We start from the raw sequence: 18,106 nt of genomic DNA, 5'->3' as shown, positions 1-18,106 counted from the left end.
GTGGAGAGGATAGACCTATCTCTTTGTGGGCAGTTCTCATTGTACTTTGGGAATCCTTGCTAACTCAGCTCATCACCCCGAGCTTCTCTGGGAGGGGGTTCAGTGCAGGAGGGCTCAGGAAGCACTGGCACTGACAGCAATGACCTCCCTTCCACTCATGCGGCCACGGAAACTGCTTTCCCCAGCTCTCTGCAGCCTCCAGTGCTTGAGTCAGCCCTCTGCTTACCATTTCATGGGATATTATCAGGCAGAGTGCTTCCAGATCTGTAACTCCCTAACTCCTCTTTTATTCCAGGGAAGGCACTTTCATTTGTTAACAAAAACTTCTTTTTGGATGCTAATGGAAACCGAGGTGGAGCACCCAATGTGGTTGTAGTGGTGGTGGACGGGTGGCCGACGGACCAAGTGGAAGAGGCCTCCAGGCTGGCCAGAGAATCAGGGATCAACATTTTCTTTGTCACTGTTGAAGCAGCTGCCCAAAATGAAAAGCAGAATGTTATTGAACCGAACTTTGTGGACAAGGTATTTAGTAGGCTGGATCTGGCCAGGAGCTTGGCTCTGACTGTGTTTTCCAACCTACCTAATTCAGGGCATTTCCCTTTCCTTCTTACCCTTACGGTTATTTCTTGTCCTGCTTGAATGTACTGTCCTGAGGTCTCCTGTACAAAAAGCCAGGCAGTAATGCTGAAGTCAGAAAGGGGATGAAGTTCAGTAAAGTTCTGGTTTGAGGTACATCATGGGGCTTTTGACTGACTAAACATTGGCACACAGCTGCAGTCATACTGAGGCGAGAGGTTTTCCAAATATACAGGAGCATGACAAAGCAAAATTGCAGCCTGAGCTTTCCATGAGCCTACTGTTGTGCATTTCCCACTCAGCAAAGGGTGAGAAGCCCTGTCAGCCTAATGCCAATGTTGCATTTACAAACAGGTCTCATACAAGCGAATGTTGGGACAGTCGCAACATAGGCACATCTTAATTTTTCATCTATACTGGGTAACTCAAACATTTTGTTTCCACTGCAGATGATTTTTCAGTTATTTGTTTCTGCTGCTTCATGGTAGCTCTTAGAAAAAGAGTAAACCCCTGCCACGTGCAGCCAAAACCGAGAATGCAAGCCTTGATCGATTTGTATTTGGCACCAACAGTAGCTGCCTGCTCAACAGTGCTTCAGGGCAAGCTGGCACCCAGTTACAGCAGGAGATATCTACCAAGTGCCAGAACAGGCTGGGCTCAGGAAGCAGAGTTTAGTTATCCAGTGTTCTCAAAAAACAGATTCCAATCTGAGCTGGGTTGCTCTGCCATGAATCATTCCCATGAGTTTCAGAGCTGCTCCAGAGAGCTGCATTGTCTCTGGTCAGCATTTAATTTGATTGTAGTCTCATTTGCATTTAATATTTTTGAGAGCAAAACTACAGTGAGTGTCTGCAAACCTGCCAGGGACACAGCAGAAGTGGGAGTAGAATGGACTCAGAATAGGAAGGTAAAGAGGGAATGGTGACTTGATACTGCTGCATCGTAACACTAAAATAGAAGCAAGACAGGAAGAAGAGCAAATGAGGGCAGCACACCGTGAGGAGCCCAGACTGGAGGGAACTATAACTTCCTTGGAGCTGTTAGGCTTTATACAAGTGCCTTGGCCTTTTAAAATAGTCAGATACACACACCATCACTAAGTTGATAGATAAAGCCTGGCTTAACAAAATATTTTTATCCAGAGACCAGAGGCATTAACATTTATAAGGAATTAAAGCCAAGGACAATTTGATCCAGCCTGTTCACACCACTTCCCTCCCCGCCCCCCCACTTGACTCTTCCCACTTCCTCTTCTGTGCCTCCCCTACTTCCTACCCACACTCACCTGACTCCCACTACAGAAGGCTCCCACAGATCTGGCCTCTATGAGTATTTACTTATAAAAGTTAATGATTTTTTTGTTTGTTTATTTTCTACTATTTGGCAGAGTCAACACAATGGGGAATCTTTATGACTTTTTGCATTTTTCACCAAAATTGCCTGCGTTTTTCTGCTTAGAAGAGTATGAGCCCAGGATAACCCAAATTAAGTCCCAGGTTTCACTTCAAGGTAGTAGGGTTTGTCAGCAGGCAAAATTTTCCTTGTTGCCCTGAACAATGGGAGTTGAAGTTGCTTCCCAGCGAACACACAGGCTCCTATAATGCCATTGGAGCCAAGCTAACAGAAGCTCTGTGATTTGGATGCTTTTCCTGTGAACAATGTAACTCATGTAAAAAAGCTGGACAGGTGCCAAACTTGCTTATCACATTTCTTTCACTACTATGATACCAGCTCCATCCCACAGCTTTTAAAAAAAGGCAGGAAAAACTTTCACACTACACAAGTACCTGTGATGTTACACTGACATCATTTCCCAGAGAAGCAGATGGTGACTGGAGGAGTGGTCATTTCAGACTCTAGCATTGCTCTTTCCAGGAGCCTACATTTACAATTTAGCTACATACCCCAGCAGAAACGGGCAGACTGAATTTCCACTGTGTTCATCCTCGTGTTGCCTTGCAGGCGGTATGCAGGACAAATGGTTTCTATTCCATCAACGTGCCCAGCTGGTTCAGCCTACACAAGGTGGTCCAGCCCCTGGTGAAGCGGGTCTGCGACACCGACCGGCTGGTTTGCAGCAAGACGTGCCTCAATTCGGCCGACATCGGTTTCGTCATCGATGGCTCCAGCAGTGTCGGCACCAGCAACTTCCGCACAGTCCTCCAGTTTGTAGCCAACATCAGCAAGGAGTTTGAGATTTCAGACACGGACACCCGTGTCGGGGCCGTTCAGTACACCTATGAGCAAAGGCTGGAGTTCAGCTTTGACAAGTACAGCACAAAGGAGGACGTGCTGAGCGCCATTAAGAGGATCAGTTACTGGAGTGGTGGGACCAGCACGGGAGCAGCTATCAGCTATGCCTCAGAGCAGCTGTTCAGCAAATCCAAACCCAACAAAAGAAAGATCATGATTCTCATTACAGATGGCAGGTCTTACGATGATGTCAGCGTGCCGGCCATGGAAGCTCATCGAAATGGTAAGCTCCTCTGTCACTGTCTGCTCTCCCCATGTTTCTCAGCATTTTTCCAGATAAATGCAGTTTGTTATGATATGACAGCACCAGAAGAAACTTTATGAAGGAAGAGTAGTACTTCACCCTGGGGTCTCTTTGAGCTCTAACAAGATCAGTAACTCTTTAATATCTGAATAAGGAACTTCAGGGGGAAAAAATAATCCCATAAATCATTGCAAATGCAGCTATGTCTAGGAGATCTCAAGGGATTTCTACTGTCTTAGTAACATATGACTCCTTTGGCTTTCCAGTCAGGATAGTCATATCTTCCAAAACATTTGCACTGCAATATGACCTTGTTGTTCAGGAGCCTGTTATTTAGACCCAGAACAAAAGCTTTACTATTGTTTAAGCCTTTTTGTTGTTGGCAAAAGGTACTTCCAAAGCACAAATTAGACCTGCTTTTTTATACAAAGAGAGCACTCCAATTCACTGTCCACTTTTTTGTGGCCTGGAAACTACATTTGCAGTATTGGTATTAAATTAAATTTAATGCAAAGAAAACATTTATGCTTATTCTAAAATATGGGTTTCTTTCCAGGAGTCATTGCTTACTCCATCGGAGTTGCTTGGGCAGCCCCAGATGAACTGGAAGCCATTGCGACAGACCCCGATAAGGAGCATTCCTTCTTTGTGGATGAATTTGACAACCTCTATCGCTATGTTAATCAGCTCATCCAAAACATTTGCACAGAATTTAATTCCCAGCCACGGAACTGATGGACTCAAGCAAGGCAGGACCCTTGGGCACCATGCTGAAGGCATGTCAAGTGCCACAGGAATAATGACAGCCCTCAGTACAAGAAACACTGAAGGTGTTTTCCTCTGGCACTTTCTAGTCAGCAAGGTTGATTGCAGCTCTGTCCTTATGCATGCTCTGTGTAGACTATTGATGTTTTTTTTTTCCTTGCAGCCTTCAGAAACTCTGATTTGGATGGATAGCAAAAGAGGCAGTAAACATGGAGGAAATAAATGCATCAATTTGAAAAGCTGCTTCCAGAACAGAGCCCCAGCTTGCCCAATTCTCACCTCTGAACACACACAAGCTCCTAACAATGCACCACCTGCTCCTTGAAGCAGCCAGGTCCCTTCAGAGAGTGGCCATGCTGCTGAGCAGCTGTGGTAGAAGCACCTCTGTTGGTACTGCCCACCAGATGACACTCAGATCAGGGCTAAAATATCAGACCACAGCTCAAATTTGAGTACCTTCTTAAAAGCAGGCACTCCCTCCATACTGCTGTCTTGCCAGCAAGTCAAGCTTCAGCTACTGTAAACTCAAGCACTGAGATTTATTGAAACCCTGGGAAACTGGAAAACAAGTCAGAGGAAAAAGTCAAGATCTGGGACCATACAACCCTTTGTCAAGTCCAATAAAGCCCCAAATCCACAAGGCAGCCAACATGCAAGAACTGGTATCGTCAATACTGCATTAATATTTGATTTTGAGAAGTGTCTTGCCTCCTTAGCTCTCTTCCTCTGCTCTTGGGTGGCTCAAGGCCTGCAGGACCACAGGAAAGTTGCCAGGACAGAGAAGACGGAGAAAAAATGTGGGTTTAAGTTGCTCACACTCAGAAAAGCATCTGAGACCCACCATTCTGTTGTTAAAACACTGTTCAGAACAGCTTACAGCAGTCTGTAGTGTGAGGAGAGCCATTCTGTATTATATACTGGGAAACACAGTATTTCAAGCATTTACACCCTTTTTCAAATTTTTACCACACCCTTTTTCAAATTTGGGATAGATTTATGTTTTATGGATTGATTTAAAAATGTAGATACTACAGCCCTGGATCAGTCAAAACACACAGCGGTTTATTAAGTGAAGAACTGCCCCTATCATAGTCAGTGAGGGGGGATTGACACACTAGGAGGACCAAAAGAATCACACTTTAATTAGGAAGCAGCAGTTGCTGGTTATGTTCCATCCAGTATCATTTAAGAAAATATGTTCATTAAGCAAGATTATCAAAAAGCCAATAAAAATGTATGTGTTCATGCACCTTATGGCAATCGAAGCCATGCCGCATCAGGCTTGTGGAACTAACAGGAAATGGGAAGAAATTAAAACTTAAATTTCCCATATTACTTGCAAATCAAGCTTTTAACAGCATTTATAGTTTTAATAACCATGACCCAAGATATTTATTAGCCACATAAAAATTTAATTGAAGTTAACTGCCGTAAGGGAAACTCCTTTCTGTCGGCAAAAGTAGCACAATCTTTTAAATAGTTATGTTTGGAAATGTGGCTGAAAAAAGTGCCAATTAAATAAGCATAATGCAAACTAGTGAAACCAGCAGATTTTGCATGATCCCCCTTGTGTGGTAACATAAGCCAGGCTGGGGTCCTCTCAAGAGGTAATCAAAAACAGTCCTGGATGAAACAGTGGTTTTACACAGGGAAGGTTCAGATCTTCCTCTTAGAAAAAAAACATTCTTAGAAGAACATCATCAATTCAACAATGCTACCCAGACAGAAGGTGCAGGCCATTGCCAGCTTCCAAAAAAAAAATTAAAATAAAGACATAAAATATATTTGTATGCAGAATTTTTAACACTAATCTGTGCTGCTGCACTTCCACAGTAATAGTTTCTTGGCTTGAAAAAATGATTAAGAAGAGAGTTAGGTACAAGCAGAGTTACTACTAATACTTCCCATCTCCCACCTCCTCACTACTCTTTGGCTGAACACATCTTTCTCTGTCAACAAGGGACATTACACGGGCTGGACAAAACTCAAAGACATGAACTGAATTTAATGAGGACTTCAGTTCACACACCAGATTTATTGTCTGAAAACCACTTGCTTGGGGCTTGATTTGGGGCTAGCTTGAGAAAAAGACCTAAGTCTTAACTTACACCTACTCTTAATATTGTGGCTTAATTTTTAATGCAACAATTTAGCACCACATGTTCTTCTCCATACTGACCGTACAGTTGTGGCACATAAAACTGGTACCCCGCAGAGACTCCCCAGTATTTCACTCGTGCTCTGCAAAAACCACAGCAGTGATGGCTAAGATATTAGGAACAGCTAGAGCCATACACGTTCTTTAGGATATGCATAAGGGATATATGCATATGGGATATAACTTCTTCCTAAAGCTTAAACCTCAAGCAATGACAGTAAGCTTTCAAGAGCTCTTTCACAGGGAAGTTGCAGAGCTATCTTATGTCAAGCATTTATAATGGGCACTTCAGGGTTTGTTATTTTTTATATGGTTTAAGTTTACAGAAGAACTATGGTGCTCATTTGCCAATGTGCCTTTTTATTTACTTCTTCAGATGACCTCGAAATTGTTGGATCTCAAAGTGTGAAAGTGGTTTAATCCGACTCTCATCTAAACTTAGACGTCCTATTCATAAACATTGTAAACTTAAGCAGAAGTCTCAAAACTTGTAAGAATACACTCTTCCATTAACAAAAGCAACATACTCCTCTTAACCTTTATCTCATAGCAATCAAATTAGTTGCCACCTACAAAAGTCTCTAAATACTGTTTTATTAAAAAACAAGATAACTTACATATATATCTTGATAAATGTTCAAGGAGGTATACTTGTTTCAGGAAAGCAGCAGAACTCCTTCTGTAACATATACAAGCTATTTTGAGCTTATCTATATAAGTTGCTATATCTTTTGCAATAAAATTGTCTTAAAGGCATATGCAGTGCACGTCATCTCATGTGGGGTTAAAAAATAAACACCAAATATGGCCTATGCCATTTTAGTTTCTGAAGCACAGCTGAGGTGATTACTGCATTAAGGAAGATTGCCAAAGCCCCAGGTGCTTCAATATCCTTCTATATGCTCAGATGTAAAAAATCCTTACAGTGAGCTTTCTCAAAGTTATTTGTCAGAGGAATCAGTCACTGAAGCAGAGTCTAATGACTGAAAGGCATCAAAGACATAAGTATTTTCAAAAGTCTGCAAGATCATGTCCTATTTGGAACTAGACTTCCTTTGGAAGCTGAAAAAAATAAATCACAGAGTTTCTACACACTTTCTAGAGGCAGGACTGAATCAAGAGAGAATCTAGATGTCCAGCTGCTTGATACTGGGCTACTCAGTTTCAGATGCCTGACCAGTGCAGTAGAACCTGCTGTCTGACAGAGGCATCCCAGAGAAGGGTACAAGACAGGTCCCACCCAGGATGGAGAGCTGTCTGAACTAGTCACTAGATACCATTCTAAAAGGTGTTGTCTGATCATCCTCTCCCTAAGAAATAAGCATTTTTGCACTCGAGAGTTGGGCTGATGGCTTATCAGTGCTCAACGATCACAGTGCAGAACACCCACCTAGAAATAAATACTGATGCCCATGCTCTGGAAGCCTCGGCAGAGCTCAATCTCAGCACCTCTTGCCTCTAACTCCAGCATTAGCCACGCACATTCTCAATGATACACCAAATTCAATTAAAAGTTCAGCAATCCCTTCATAGAGAGGTAACTCAAAGTCCTGTTTCCCAGAGTGGGACACTCAGCACTTCTGCTGTCACTGTGCCACCCTGCACAGAAAGTATTGCCCCCTGCGTGCACTTTCCTCAGCTGTTGCTGCTTTGCTGGTTCAGCAAGAGGAGGGTTTCTCCATGGCTGCTGCTGACAGGTGGGCAGAGAAGCTTCTCCTTCCTCCTTGCATTCCTTCCCCTATGGCTCTCCAGCACAAGGGAAGCCATTCCAGTAAACAGGAAAAGCTCTGGGGTTAAGCATGCAGCCAGGACCAACCTCATCTAAACATGGTTAGTGTATTAAACATCTTACCTGTAAACTCCACAGCAAATTATTCACATTATCTACTTAGCAAGTCAAAGTGAGCAGTAAATATCAAGAAATATTACCTAGACACCAAACTTAAGTCAGTCTTCTGTGGTATACATACCTTAAATTACTTCATGGTTGAGCGAAGTCATATCGTTCCTCTATTTTTGTCTGCCCATGAGCAACATTATGGAAGCAGTATGATCCCTTTTCTTTTTCATTGCCATCTAATTTTTAGAAGTCTTAGTCAGTACCAGGCCATCTACATTTGCCAAGTCACCTACATACTGCAAATGTACATCTACACAGCTCAGTGTTAAAACTTAAATTGTGTGTGTGTGTGTGTGCAATATTACAGGTTTTAGTGCTGCATCAGCTACGCTGCTCACAATCTACTGCGTCAGTCATATTGAATGGCAAGAGACATAAGTGTTATTTTTCTTAATACCAGTTTAACCCCTTCTCTGATTTGTAATAAAAACTCTGATAAGTTCAAGAACTCCAGCACTCACAGAAATTACTTCTTTTTAAGCACAAGGAGAAATGGTAGAAGTTTCACTGTATCACCAAATATAGTCACTTTTCTCACACCCAAATCATCATGGGAACATGTCTTGTTCATAGGCAAACCCACAAGCGTGTTAGGAAGGCCTCCCATGTGGAAGGGTCACTCCTATATTGTTCACAAAATCGTCTTTCCCACTACCTCAGGAATCTTCTACTGACCCTCTCTGGAGGCAGAACAAGGGGGGGAATGCAATTGTACTGTCAATTCATAAAGCAATTCCTCCTTTCCTATGAGGCAGGAAGATGAGTAGGACCAAATCAGAAGGGTTATTTTACACCTACCAAGAAGACGAGATAAGAACTTCGCTTATCCCACCTACAAGCTTAGAAAAAAATAGGATGGACTCACTAACAACAAGTTGTTCTGCTCAGTTCTGTGTAGGTTCCCACGCCACCCCCTCAGTGCCATTCTGAGCACCTTCCTGTAGCAACATGACTACCATCTGTGATGTGTGGTTTGCTCTCCCTCATCCTCTCCCCAGGGGCAGAACTATACACTTATTTTTATTTTAAATGAATGCTGTCCTCAGGAAGTGTACTGGATCAATGAACCGCTGACAGACCAGCTCCTGCACAACAGCACCACACCCACGCTACCCCTCTGCTCACCCCATATTCACCTAAGCACATGGAAAGATGTGGGGTGCCAAACAGTGCTAATCTGGCAGAGCAGTACAAAACCAAGACATATGGAGAACAGAAACACTGAGGCATTACTGTGAATGGTGAGACATCGCACAGTTCCATAGGAAGTTCACATGGAGTTACCTCAAGCCCTTACAAACATGTCTACTTGTCTTAGTCTGAGTGCACCTCCCCCTCCTAGCACATGCTCCAAAACCACACACATCTTATGCAAAATTATGAACACAATGCAAAATGTTGAAAAATAGTATTTATTAGCACCCAATTTACATAATTATATGGTACAAATGACACTTACTTGCTGCTGCAACATTAAATAAAGCTGTTCTTAAAAACCATCTTTTATTTCTGGAAGTCCATGTGATTTTGCTCAGCACAGAATGCGGGTACAGTACACAGATACCCCACTTCACTATTGTCATACCAATACAAATACCTGCATGGTTACCTCAATGAGGTCTCATTTTAAACGGCACACTAACATAAGCAGATCTATATAATTTTAATGACAAAATATTTATTTTACTTATTCAGGCAAGTGAATGTAGCTTTAAATATAATCTATCCAAAAAGTTTCACAAAATATGAATTGCAGTGAAAAAGAGAAAATTCAGGGCTGCAGTTGAGAAGCTCGAAATTATACTGGTATATTTCAAAATAATTTCCCTCTGAATTTTATATCTTTGCCTTTTTAGATATTTATCCAGAATTTTAAACTATGAATTTTAGTAAGAAGTTTAATATTAAGTGTTTGAAAAAGAATTTTCATTTAAAGCAAAAATTTATACTTATAATAATAAATGCTTAACAAATCTTCGGAGAATTAATCACTTCTTCACTTTTCTCATGTCTCATGATTAAGAAGCCTTTTCAAAATCATGAAATATATTACAGTTATGGATGCTTACTCTCAAGGAAACAATTTCCTTCACAAATTAGAAAACAGAATTTCTTACTTAAAATAACATCCACTTTTGCAAGACAGTGCCATTTAAACAAGGTAATTTCATGGTACTGAAATTCTGACACAGCCTTGTACTGAGCCATACACAAAAAACTGACAAGCAGACTATTACACGAAGAGTAAGTATTTCTCATTTGGATTCAACCTTTTGTAAGACGTTTGAAGCCCAACATTGTTTCAAAGTAGTCTTTCAAAACTGGCATCCAAAATCATAACCTCAATGTAGTTCTGAGGGGGAGTTCTAATTTCCCTTAGCTGTTTATATATCACCCACAATAGCATTTTCATACCAACTATCTGCCATGGAAGTGACGCAAACAGAAGAGGAGCCACTGTAATTACTAACATTTAAGTGGTTATCACCTGTGGTAACTTCTCTTAAAGAGAAGTGTCAGGTTCAATAGTTATTTCATGTAGAGAGGAAAAAAGGATATTAATACAAGTAACACCAACAAAAAAATCTGAACTACAGTCCATATGGCAAAAAAACTTTTCTTTTTTAACCTGACAGTCAACTGAAGATAATTATGTAAAATACAATGCAGATAGTCTATAAGCTGACAAATGTCAACAGAAAAACTTACAGCAACAAAAGTCATCTTATCATGGAGTTCCTTCTCCAAGTTTTTTTTTAGATGCACTATACAAGGAAAACATAGCACAAGACCGCTTTTCAGTCTGCTTGGGCTATAAAGGTACAAGAAATTATTAGCTAACATGCTCAGTTTTCATTTCCAGAACAAGTGCTAACACATATGAGACAGTTTACAAAACGGATGCATGTCTGTAAATGTCCAACTGCAAGGAAACAATTCCAGGAGCCATACATCTGAAAACAAGCTACATCAAAAAAGGACTATATCTTAATGACAGGAAGAATAAAAAAATAAATTCTTAATGGAAAAATATTAGCTTGAAGTCCATTGTTTATCCCTTATACAATGTTTTTGGCTGCTTTTAGAAAGTAATCAAAAAATAATGAATATATTTGGCTTGGCAACAAGTTATCCTTTCCCTTTCGGAATAGTACAAATCCAGCTGCATAAATCTTTTCTCAACTTTTCAGTCTAATACTGTGGTGTGAGGATCAAGGGTTTCTCAAAATAGCCAGGAAGTAATTTTGGGAGCCTGCTATTCAAACTCAGGGAATGTAAGGAGACTGGCCTCGAGGACCATGTCAACACAAGGCTTTGAGCAGCTTAAAAACACACGTGTGGGCATGGTTTAAACATCTGTGTGATCTCCCAGGATCACAGCACGGCTTGGCAGCACAAGCAGGGCAAAACTAGTTTAACACACAATACCACAATCCACACTTAATCAGAAAGAAAGTTGGGCTAAAAAGCATATATTATTAAATATCTTTTTAGCTCAGCCATAGTTCGGATCTTGGAATCTAGAAACACATCTCCTGGCAATGAACCAGCTGGGACTCACAAATTGTACTATTCAACCGGATTTAAGCTTTCTGTAGTGGAATTCAGATTCTCAAAAACATCTTAAATGATATCGCACTTTGTAAGCTTTCACAAGTGACTACAGAGCAGCAAAGCTAAGTCAGCAGGTAGGGTAAGAGATAACTCATTAGAATTAAATGAACTAGGAATAAGGAGGTACAAATCAGTCTTTTGGTGGTGAGAGGGGTAGGGCTGAAGCTGAAACTCCACCACCCTTCCAAAAAAACGCTCCGAGAGAAAAATCAATAGACTTTTATGAAATCTACCCTGCAATAAGAGGGTAGAGATTTTAAGATTCTCTGAAAACGTAACCTCAAAGGGGGATTTAAGTGGGAAGATAAAAAAAAGAGATCAAAAGGATAGATATCCTGCACAACAGGTGTGTTCACTAGCACAGGCAGAGACATTAGTTTAAGGGTCCTATTTCCAACCATCCTCCCTGCTGGGAAGAGTCCCACCAGCTAAAAAAGATCACTTGCCTGAACAAGGACTATTTATACAAAAGTCATCCTAGTCCCTCCCTGCCCCCTCTAGGAGTTTGTTCATTTGCTCTTTTACGATAAGGGTTGTTTCTTATATAAAACCCCTGATATAACTGGATGGATCAACACTGGTTTCCAACAGTTTCTTTGCCGCTCAGTAGAAACATGGCAGAGGTTTTGACTGGCAGTTTACAGGTGACTTGTTATAATGGTGTTCATCTCTAAGCCTAAAGAAATTGATGATGAAAGAGTCAAGTTGTAATTCTCTTCAACTAACACATTATCAGATTTAGATAAAATATTCTCAATGCCTCCACATCCTTATGGAAAAAAGGGCGCTTCCTGAAACATCTGAGTATTTTTTTCATGGAAATCTTTTCTTCCTCTCTGTCACTCAATAGAAACAGCAACAGTGTGCATCCCTATGATGCTCCCAAACAGCAGATGCCCAAGAAAACTCATATTACCATGTCAAAGATTACAACATCTTACACAAACCAATTCACCACATTGAAGAGGTATTCTGATTTCTTCATTCCTAATAGTGTAGTCCAAACCAATTTCCACTAAACAGCCACAAATTTCAGTATATTTTTAAATGTTACATTATAACTATTTTTCACACTTATTTCCATTAATCTTATCAGCTCTCCCATTAGAAAATGGAGAGGCAATACCTGTTAAGTGAGTCACAAATTACCTGGAACCATTCACATCACACTTGTGTGACAAAGTACTTAAGGGATATTTTTTACAGCATGGGCTGTTTAATGTGAAGTGTGTCATATAGATGGCACTGTATATAATATATATTAACTATGTAGGTTATAACTAAAGAAAAAAAACAAAACTGAGGAACAAAGCTAAAATTCTACTCTGCATCCCAAACTTTGTGACTTTGGTTCAATACTAAAGGACATGAGACAAAAACTTAGTCCTGTGTTCTGTTTTTAAATAAATGCTTATCCAATGCAAAAGAGTAGTCCCACTGTCTGAGGAGCTTATCTTCACATAAGAGGGTTCTCCAACATGAAGACTGTGTCAGCAGAAGAGTAAGTTCTGTTCTTAGATTTTAAGTAATAGCTATTACAAATCTCTTGCCATCTCATCCAAAATTTTGAAATTTGAAAAATCTTCGCCTTCTATTTTGACAAAACAGTGTGTAATTTGGAATCTGGATATAGAGAGTAGATTTTATCCTTTATACAACCTGCAACTTTGGGAAAGCCTTAGTAAATTTGTTATTCTAAATTTTTATGTTTTTCTTTGTGGCACCATCAGGCTAACCACTGCACTGCTCCTCAGCCAAATCCACCACGATGACACCAGACACATGAAGGGCACATCAGTTCCGGCCATTTAACCTACACTCTATCCCCTAGAGAGTTCAGCAAATGGTTTCCCTGCTTCCTACAGTCTCCTGTACAGACACAGGACAAGTACAATGGCTGCATTTCCCTCCTTAATGCAATTCAGGTTTACTAGGTATTTCACACAGGTATCAAGTAGGCTTTTGGATACCCGGGACAGTCTGCAAACACTCTGCTTAACCACAGCCTGTAAACGCTCCCAAATACACACCTTGAAAGGCATTTGAAAAACCCCGAACTTGCTTATCTGAAGGTTAAGCCCCCTTTTCAATTTTTTGTTTCCTTTGAGATAGACTAACACTTCTGCCCATCAAACACTGCTCAAATGACACATGAGTTTATGGAACTTGCTGTTCCCCAAAATTACATTGTTAAAACATAAGGAAGAAGGAATGGGGACACATCTGTGATCCAACAAGTGTACTGAAAAGGTGGTGTAACTAAGCCCTTTGTCTATCCCATATTTATTGAAAAGGACAAGTTTCTGGTTACTTTAAATTCACAACTGAAAAATGGTGTTGTATGACCTAATCACAAAGCTGTATGGTGAACACCACACACTTACTCAACCACATTGCATATGGAACTGCTTTAACTTAACATTATTTGAAAATATACATCCTAAAAAAATAATCCATAGTATGTGGCATATAGTTATACAGGCTTCTTGCTAGAGAACATATTTTATCAAAATAAAGACAAATGAGATTCCAAAATATTCATCAGGTGATTCTTTTAAAAGTAATAAAATCACTTATGTGGTATGTCAAAAGTTTTCTCTTTGAGGCACAAAAATAAATGCAGACACCAGAACTTTGTAAGAGTGACACAATATATCTGGAGCTTCTTCCAGGCTACTCCAAATCATTCTGAGCAGGCATTTTGGTAACATGTTAAAGCAAACAGCACAGCGAAGTAAATTAAGAGTATTTAAAACTAGCAGACCAACTTTCAACATACAGAAAAACTGAAAATTCTCCATTAAATCAGTTAGTAAAACCAAAATCAGTAGCACAGGCTAACATACACAAAAAATTATATGAGTTAACCATGAAAAGAATTTAGCATGTAAATTAGATATGGGAAAAATAGCAATGGTAAAACACTATATACTGATGTTGTAGAAAAATGGTTTTTGCAAGAATAAGCCTTAGGTCCAGTTTTGTTTACACTTTCAATTAAAGTATGTATCACATTAATGAAAGTTACTATGACATTGAACCAGGAAGGAGGGCACACAAAAGGGGAACAAATAAAAATAATTTAGTGCCCTCAGGGGTCAGAAGTTCAAAGCGTGTAAGACCCAAGATAATCATGAAACAGGAATTAAGTCTCTAGCTGCAAAAGGTTCATAACAACATATTGAAAGTGAAGAAGAAACTCGAAAAGGAGCAATGCTCAAAGTTATTTAAAGCAGTTGTGAGAAATAAAGAAATACGATTTGGGTTCGGGAGACAACAGAATTTTGGTCTTCCTACATAAAAGCATCACATTACAGAGGATAAACCCTACCAAACAACAACCACACTTAAGAGATGACCTTCAGACTAAGTCCAACAAATCATGCATGTGGAATGGTAGTATGGACACCGAGATATGGAGAACTGAGCTAAAAGCTGAAAACAAGAAAAAGTTGTGTAAAAGAAGAAGACTAAACAAATAGCATGAAGAAAGCAGAAAGGAACGGAAATATACAGATAGAACCAGTGTGTGCATGCGGGTTCCAAATTACAAAGACCATGAGGAATATGCAAAATGGTACAAAACAAGGCTTGGAATACTGGCACAAAATTACAAAAAAGAGCTACTCAACATCAAGTAAATTCTCCTGTCAGTGAGATGTAATCATTGAAATAATCTTCCAAAGGAAGCCTAATTGTTTAGAACATATATAAAATCTCACTGGCCAAGACAATATTAAAACTCACAAGTGTACAACCCTGCTTTTGCAAGCAGATGGACTAGATAACCTAAATAATTTTTTCAACCCTATCTCCTATGATGATGTTCAGAAGATCTGACAGGCTCATGCACAATACCCTGCAGTCCTACAAGTATGTGAGCAAGTTCAGTAAAAAGACATTGACATCAATTATGAAGACAAGCACAAAAATATATATACTCCACAACCTCTTTGTAAGGCTACATTTGTTTTGTTTTTGTTTTTTTTAAAGGCACCTCATCCTCTAGCTATTGCCAGCTTTAAAAAAAGAAATCACTTTTCAGTTTGAGCAAGAGCTCAATAGCGAGAAGGAAACATCTTTCAATTCACATTTGAACAGCCACGTCTTACATTCCAATTGTAATCAGAATGACAGTCTGTAAAAACAAGCATGCTGGCCTACTAGTTTTTATGTACAGCAATTTAAACAACTGTGACTACATATTGTACTGTGTAAGCAAAAGCACAACATTCATTTCATACTCACACCATTATCCTCTGTATACACAAACTCAAGAGAACTCTTAATACTAAAACATTAAAATGCACCCATGGAGTCTTCCCTTACTAGACACATTTAATACATGTTTACAATATATATACACATATATAATATACATAACTTTTAGAATTTTTCAAATAAATCTTTGCAATTTTCTCTTCAAAAAGAAATAAAATAATGACACTGAAAGAATATGAGTCAAGTACACAGAACTCTCACAAAGCTGAATGCTCAGTTTTGCAGCCAAGTTTCCCCCCTTCCATCATAACCAAAACATTTTATAAAAACTAAATAATCTGTATTATTATTGTAGTCATCTGTTTTATGGTAGAAGTTCTAATCTTATCTATGGAAATATATTGCATATCAATATCATGAAGTGACATATCTGAATATTCTGAGCAATAAAAGGCATTCCAGGATATTTTAGCAGTACATATAATGTGTTGCAGGCTCAAACAGCACACAGGTCAACCTTTTACCTAAATAATATACTTGATTTAAACTCTGAGATCAGCTTCAAATGTGGTCCCATCCCCTAATGCCATCTAAAAACAACACAGTCAAACCCTATTTTGATATCTTTCAATTACTTCTGTTTACAAAGTGTCAGTTTAAAGGTAAAGATTTATTTATCAGTTTCCAGTCTTAACCTCAGGTTGGTATATGAAGAGTTGCATTGGGTTCTTTCCTACTCACATCAGCATCAGAAATCATCTCCAGCAGAAATTCTGCTTTCCATTCCCATTAGAGGAAAAGACCAACTTCACGCTTATGAACAATAACTCTGATGATGACACATAATAGAAAAGAATCCACTCACCTTCCTCTAAGAAGGGATAAAAAGACTAAAAGATTGGATTAATAGTTATTTGTCATTTGAGTCAACAGAGAAGCTCTGAATAGATAAACAAAGCACATCTGTTGAGTAGTTACAAGAAGCACTCATTCTTCAGGTAACCTAATCAATGGCACGATACATCCAGCAAAGCGGACAAGTTAGAACGTCCCACAAAAGGTGAAGCTGGGAAATACCTCCAGAAGTAGCAGAATCTCTCAAACTGATGGAGTTTTGTATAGTTCCCACCTATTCCACTAATAGGACTCATACAAAGCATTAGGTATAATTTTAATCTTCAAAAAAAGTATTTCATGTTATCTTTTAATGCCCAGAATGCCCTTTTTAGCAGAAACAGGAAGAGGAGATGAATGTTTGATAACTAAATTGTACGACAGCTTCTTTGGAAAGCTTTAGGATAATTTCTTGTGCCAGATCTCCAAGAATAAACAGCATTGAATAAGTTAAGATCGCTACTACAGTATATACAGACTGCTTCAGTCTGTTGTTAATTGGGACTTAGAGTAAAGGCTCAGCTTCTAGCCATATGCTAATACAGTCTTTAAAAATTATATAAATTTTTTTGCAAACTAAATATTTACTGTATAACATAGAAGATGTAACAGAAACTTTGCTGCATTTTAATTTATGTTAGTAATCTGCTTTCCTTTAACTGAATTTACCTTAGGCTAGCAACCAAATTAGGCTGAGATTAACAATCCGCTACTGCTCTCTGAACAAGATCTACTTATTCATACCAAAGGGATGACAAAGTGCCTCTCACGTGATACAGTAATGAGCATGTGAACTGACTCTGAATCACTTTTTCCAGGTGATTTAACATTAAGATTCCTCAATGAGAAGCATCCTAGGAAGTTTCCCTCTTTTCCTACTCCCTGATGCAATTAGACCCCTTCTTTCCAGTACTCTCATTTTATTAATAGAGAATACGTAGACCTAGTTTCACCCAAGGCCTGCCTGGACGAAAATTCACACCCTCTAAAATAAAAGCATTTATTTTTTTATTTTTTTTTTAACTATGTGAAACTGAGAGATTCCAAGCTCTCAGCACCAGCTGAGCTCACAGAAATCAGAGCAAACCTCAATTTAGAAAACAGCACCCTGCAAAACTAAACACTTACAAACATTCTCTGAATTACAGGGCAGGATAAAACAACTCATGCCCTCCTCTTCTCTTTGTGCAGCTGGTTAAATATATACAAAGCTAAAGTTGAACAGGAAGCACTGTCATACAAACACTTTAGCCAGGGCATCAGCTCCTGCACTGGCAATATAACATTTGGAGGGGTGGAATGCCACATCATGAATTGACTCATCAAATTTTTTGCGATGAGCAGTAAATTCTTGGATGCAGGTCTTGCTTTCAAGATTCCACAAGCGAATTGAGCAGTCATGACCTAAAGAAAGGGGAAACAGTTTTCTTTACAATTCTCATGTCTGCCACCATTATGAGAAAAAGAAATGAAATCTGAA

At 39.3% G+C, this 18,106-nt stretch overlaps 2 protein-coding genes across 10 annotated transcripts in view; one reads left to right on the top strand and one right to left on the bottom strand.

Annotated features, from left to right (window-relative positions):
- The window catches only part of VIT (vitrin), a 54,576-nt gene extending 47,337 nt beyond the window's left edge, over positions 1–7,239 (top strand). For all 4 annotated transcript variants that reach the window (XM_032683115.1, XM_032683117.1, XM_032683116.1 and 1 more), the window contains 3 exons: positions 296–522; positions 2,539–3,052; positions 3,630–7,239. In XM_032683115.1, coding sequence (XP_032539006.1) covers positions 296–522; positions 2,539–3,052; positions 3,630–3,808 — 920 coding nt within the window. In that variant the 3' untranslated portion in view covers positions 3,809–7,239. The remainder of the gene's footprint in view (positions 1–295; positions 523–2,538; positions 3,053–3,629) is intronic.
- A 5,473-nt stretch (positions 7,240–12,712) lies between these two features.
- The window catches only part of STRN (striatin), a 67,768-nt gene continuing 62,374 nt past the window's right edge, over positions 12,713–18,106 (bottom strand). For all 6 annotated transcript variants that reach the window (XM_032683109.1, XM_032683107.1, XM_032683110.1 and 3 more), the window contains one exon: positions 12,713–18,030. In XM_032683109.1, the coding sequence (XP_032539000.1) occupies positions 17,861–18,030 (170 nt within the window). In that variant the 3' untranslated portion in view covers positions 12,713–17,860. The remainder of the gene's footprint in view (positions 18,031–18,106) is intronic.

This window comes from Chiroxiphia lanceolata, chromosome 3, assembly GCF_009829145.1.
Source record: "Chiroxiphia lanceolata isolate bChiLan1 chromosome 3, bChiLan1.pri, whole genome shotgun sequence".
Lineage (NCBI taxonomy): Eukaryota > Metazoa > Chordata > Aves > Passeriformes > Pipridae > Chiroxiphia > Chiroxiphia lanceolata.
Note: the sequence above shows the minus strand (reverse complement) of the source record. Positions and strands in the feature narration are given on the sequence as shown.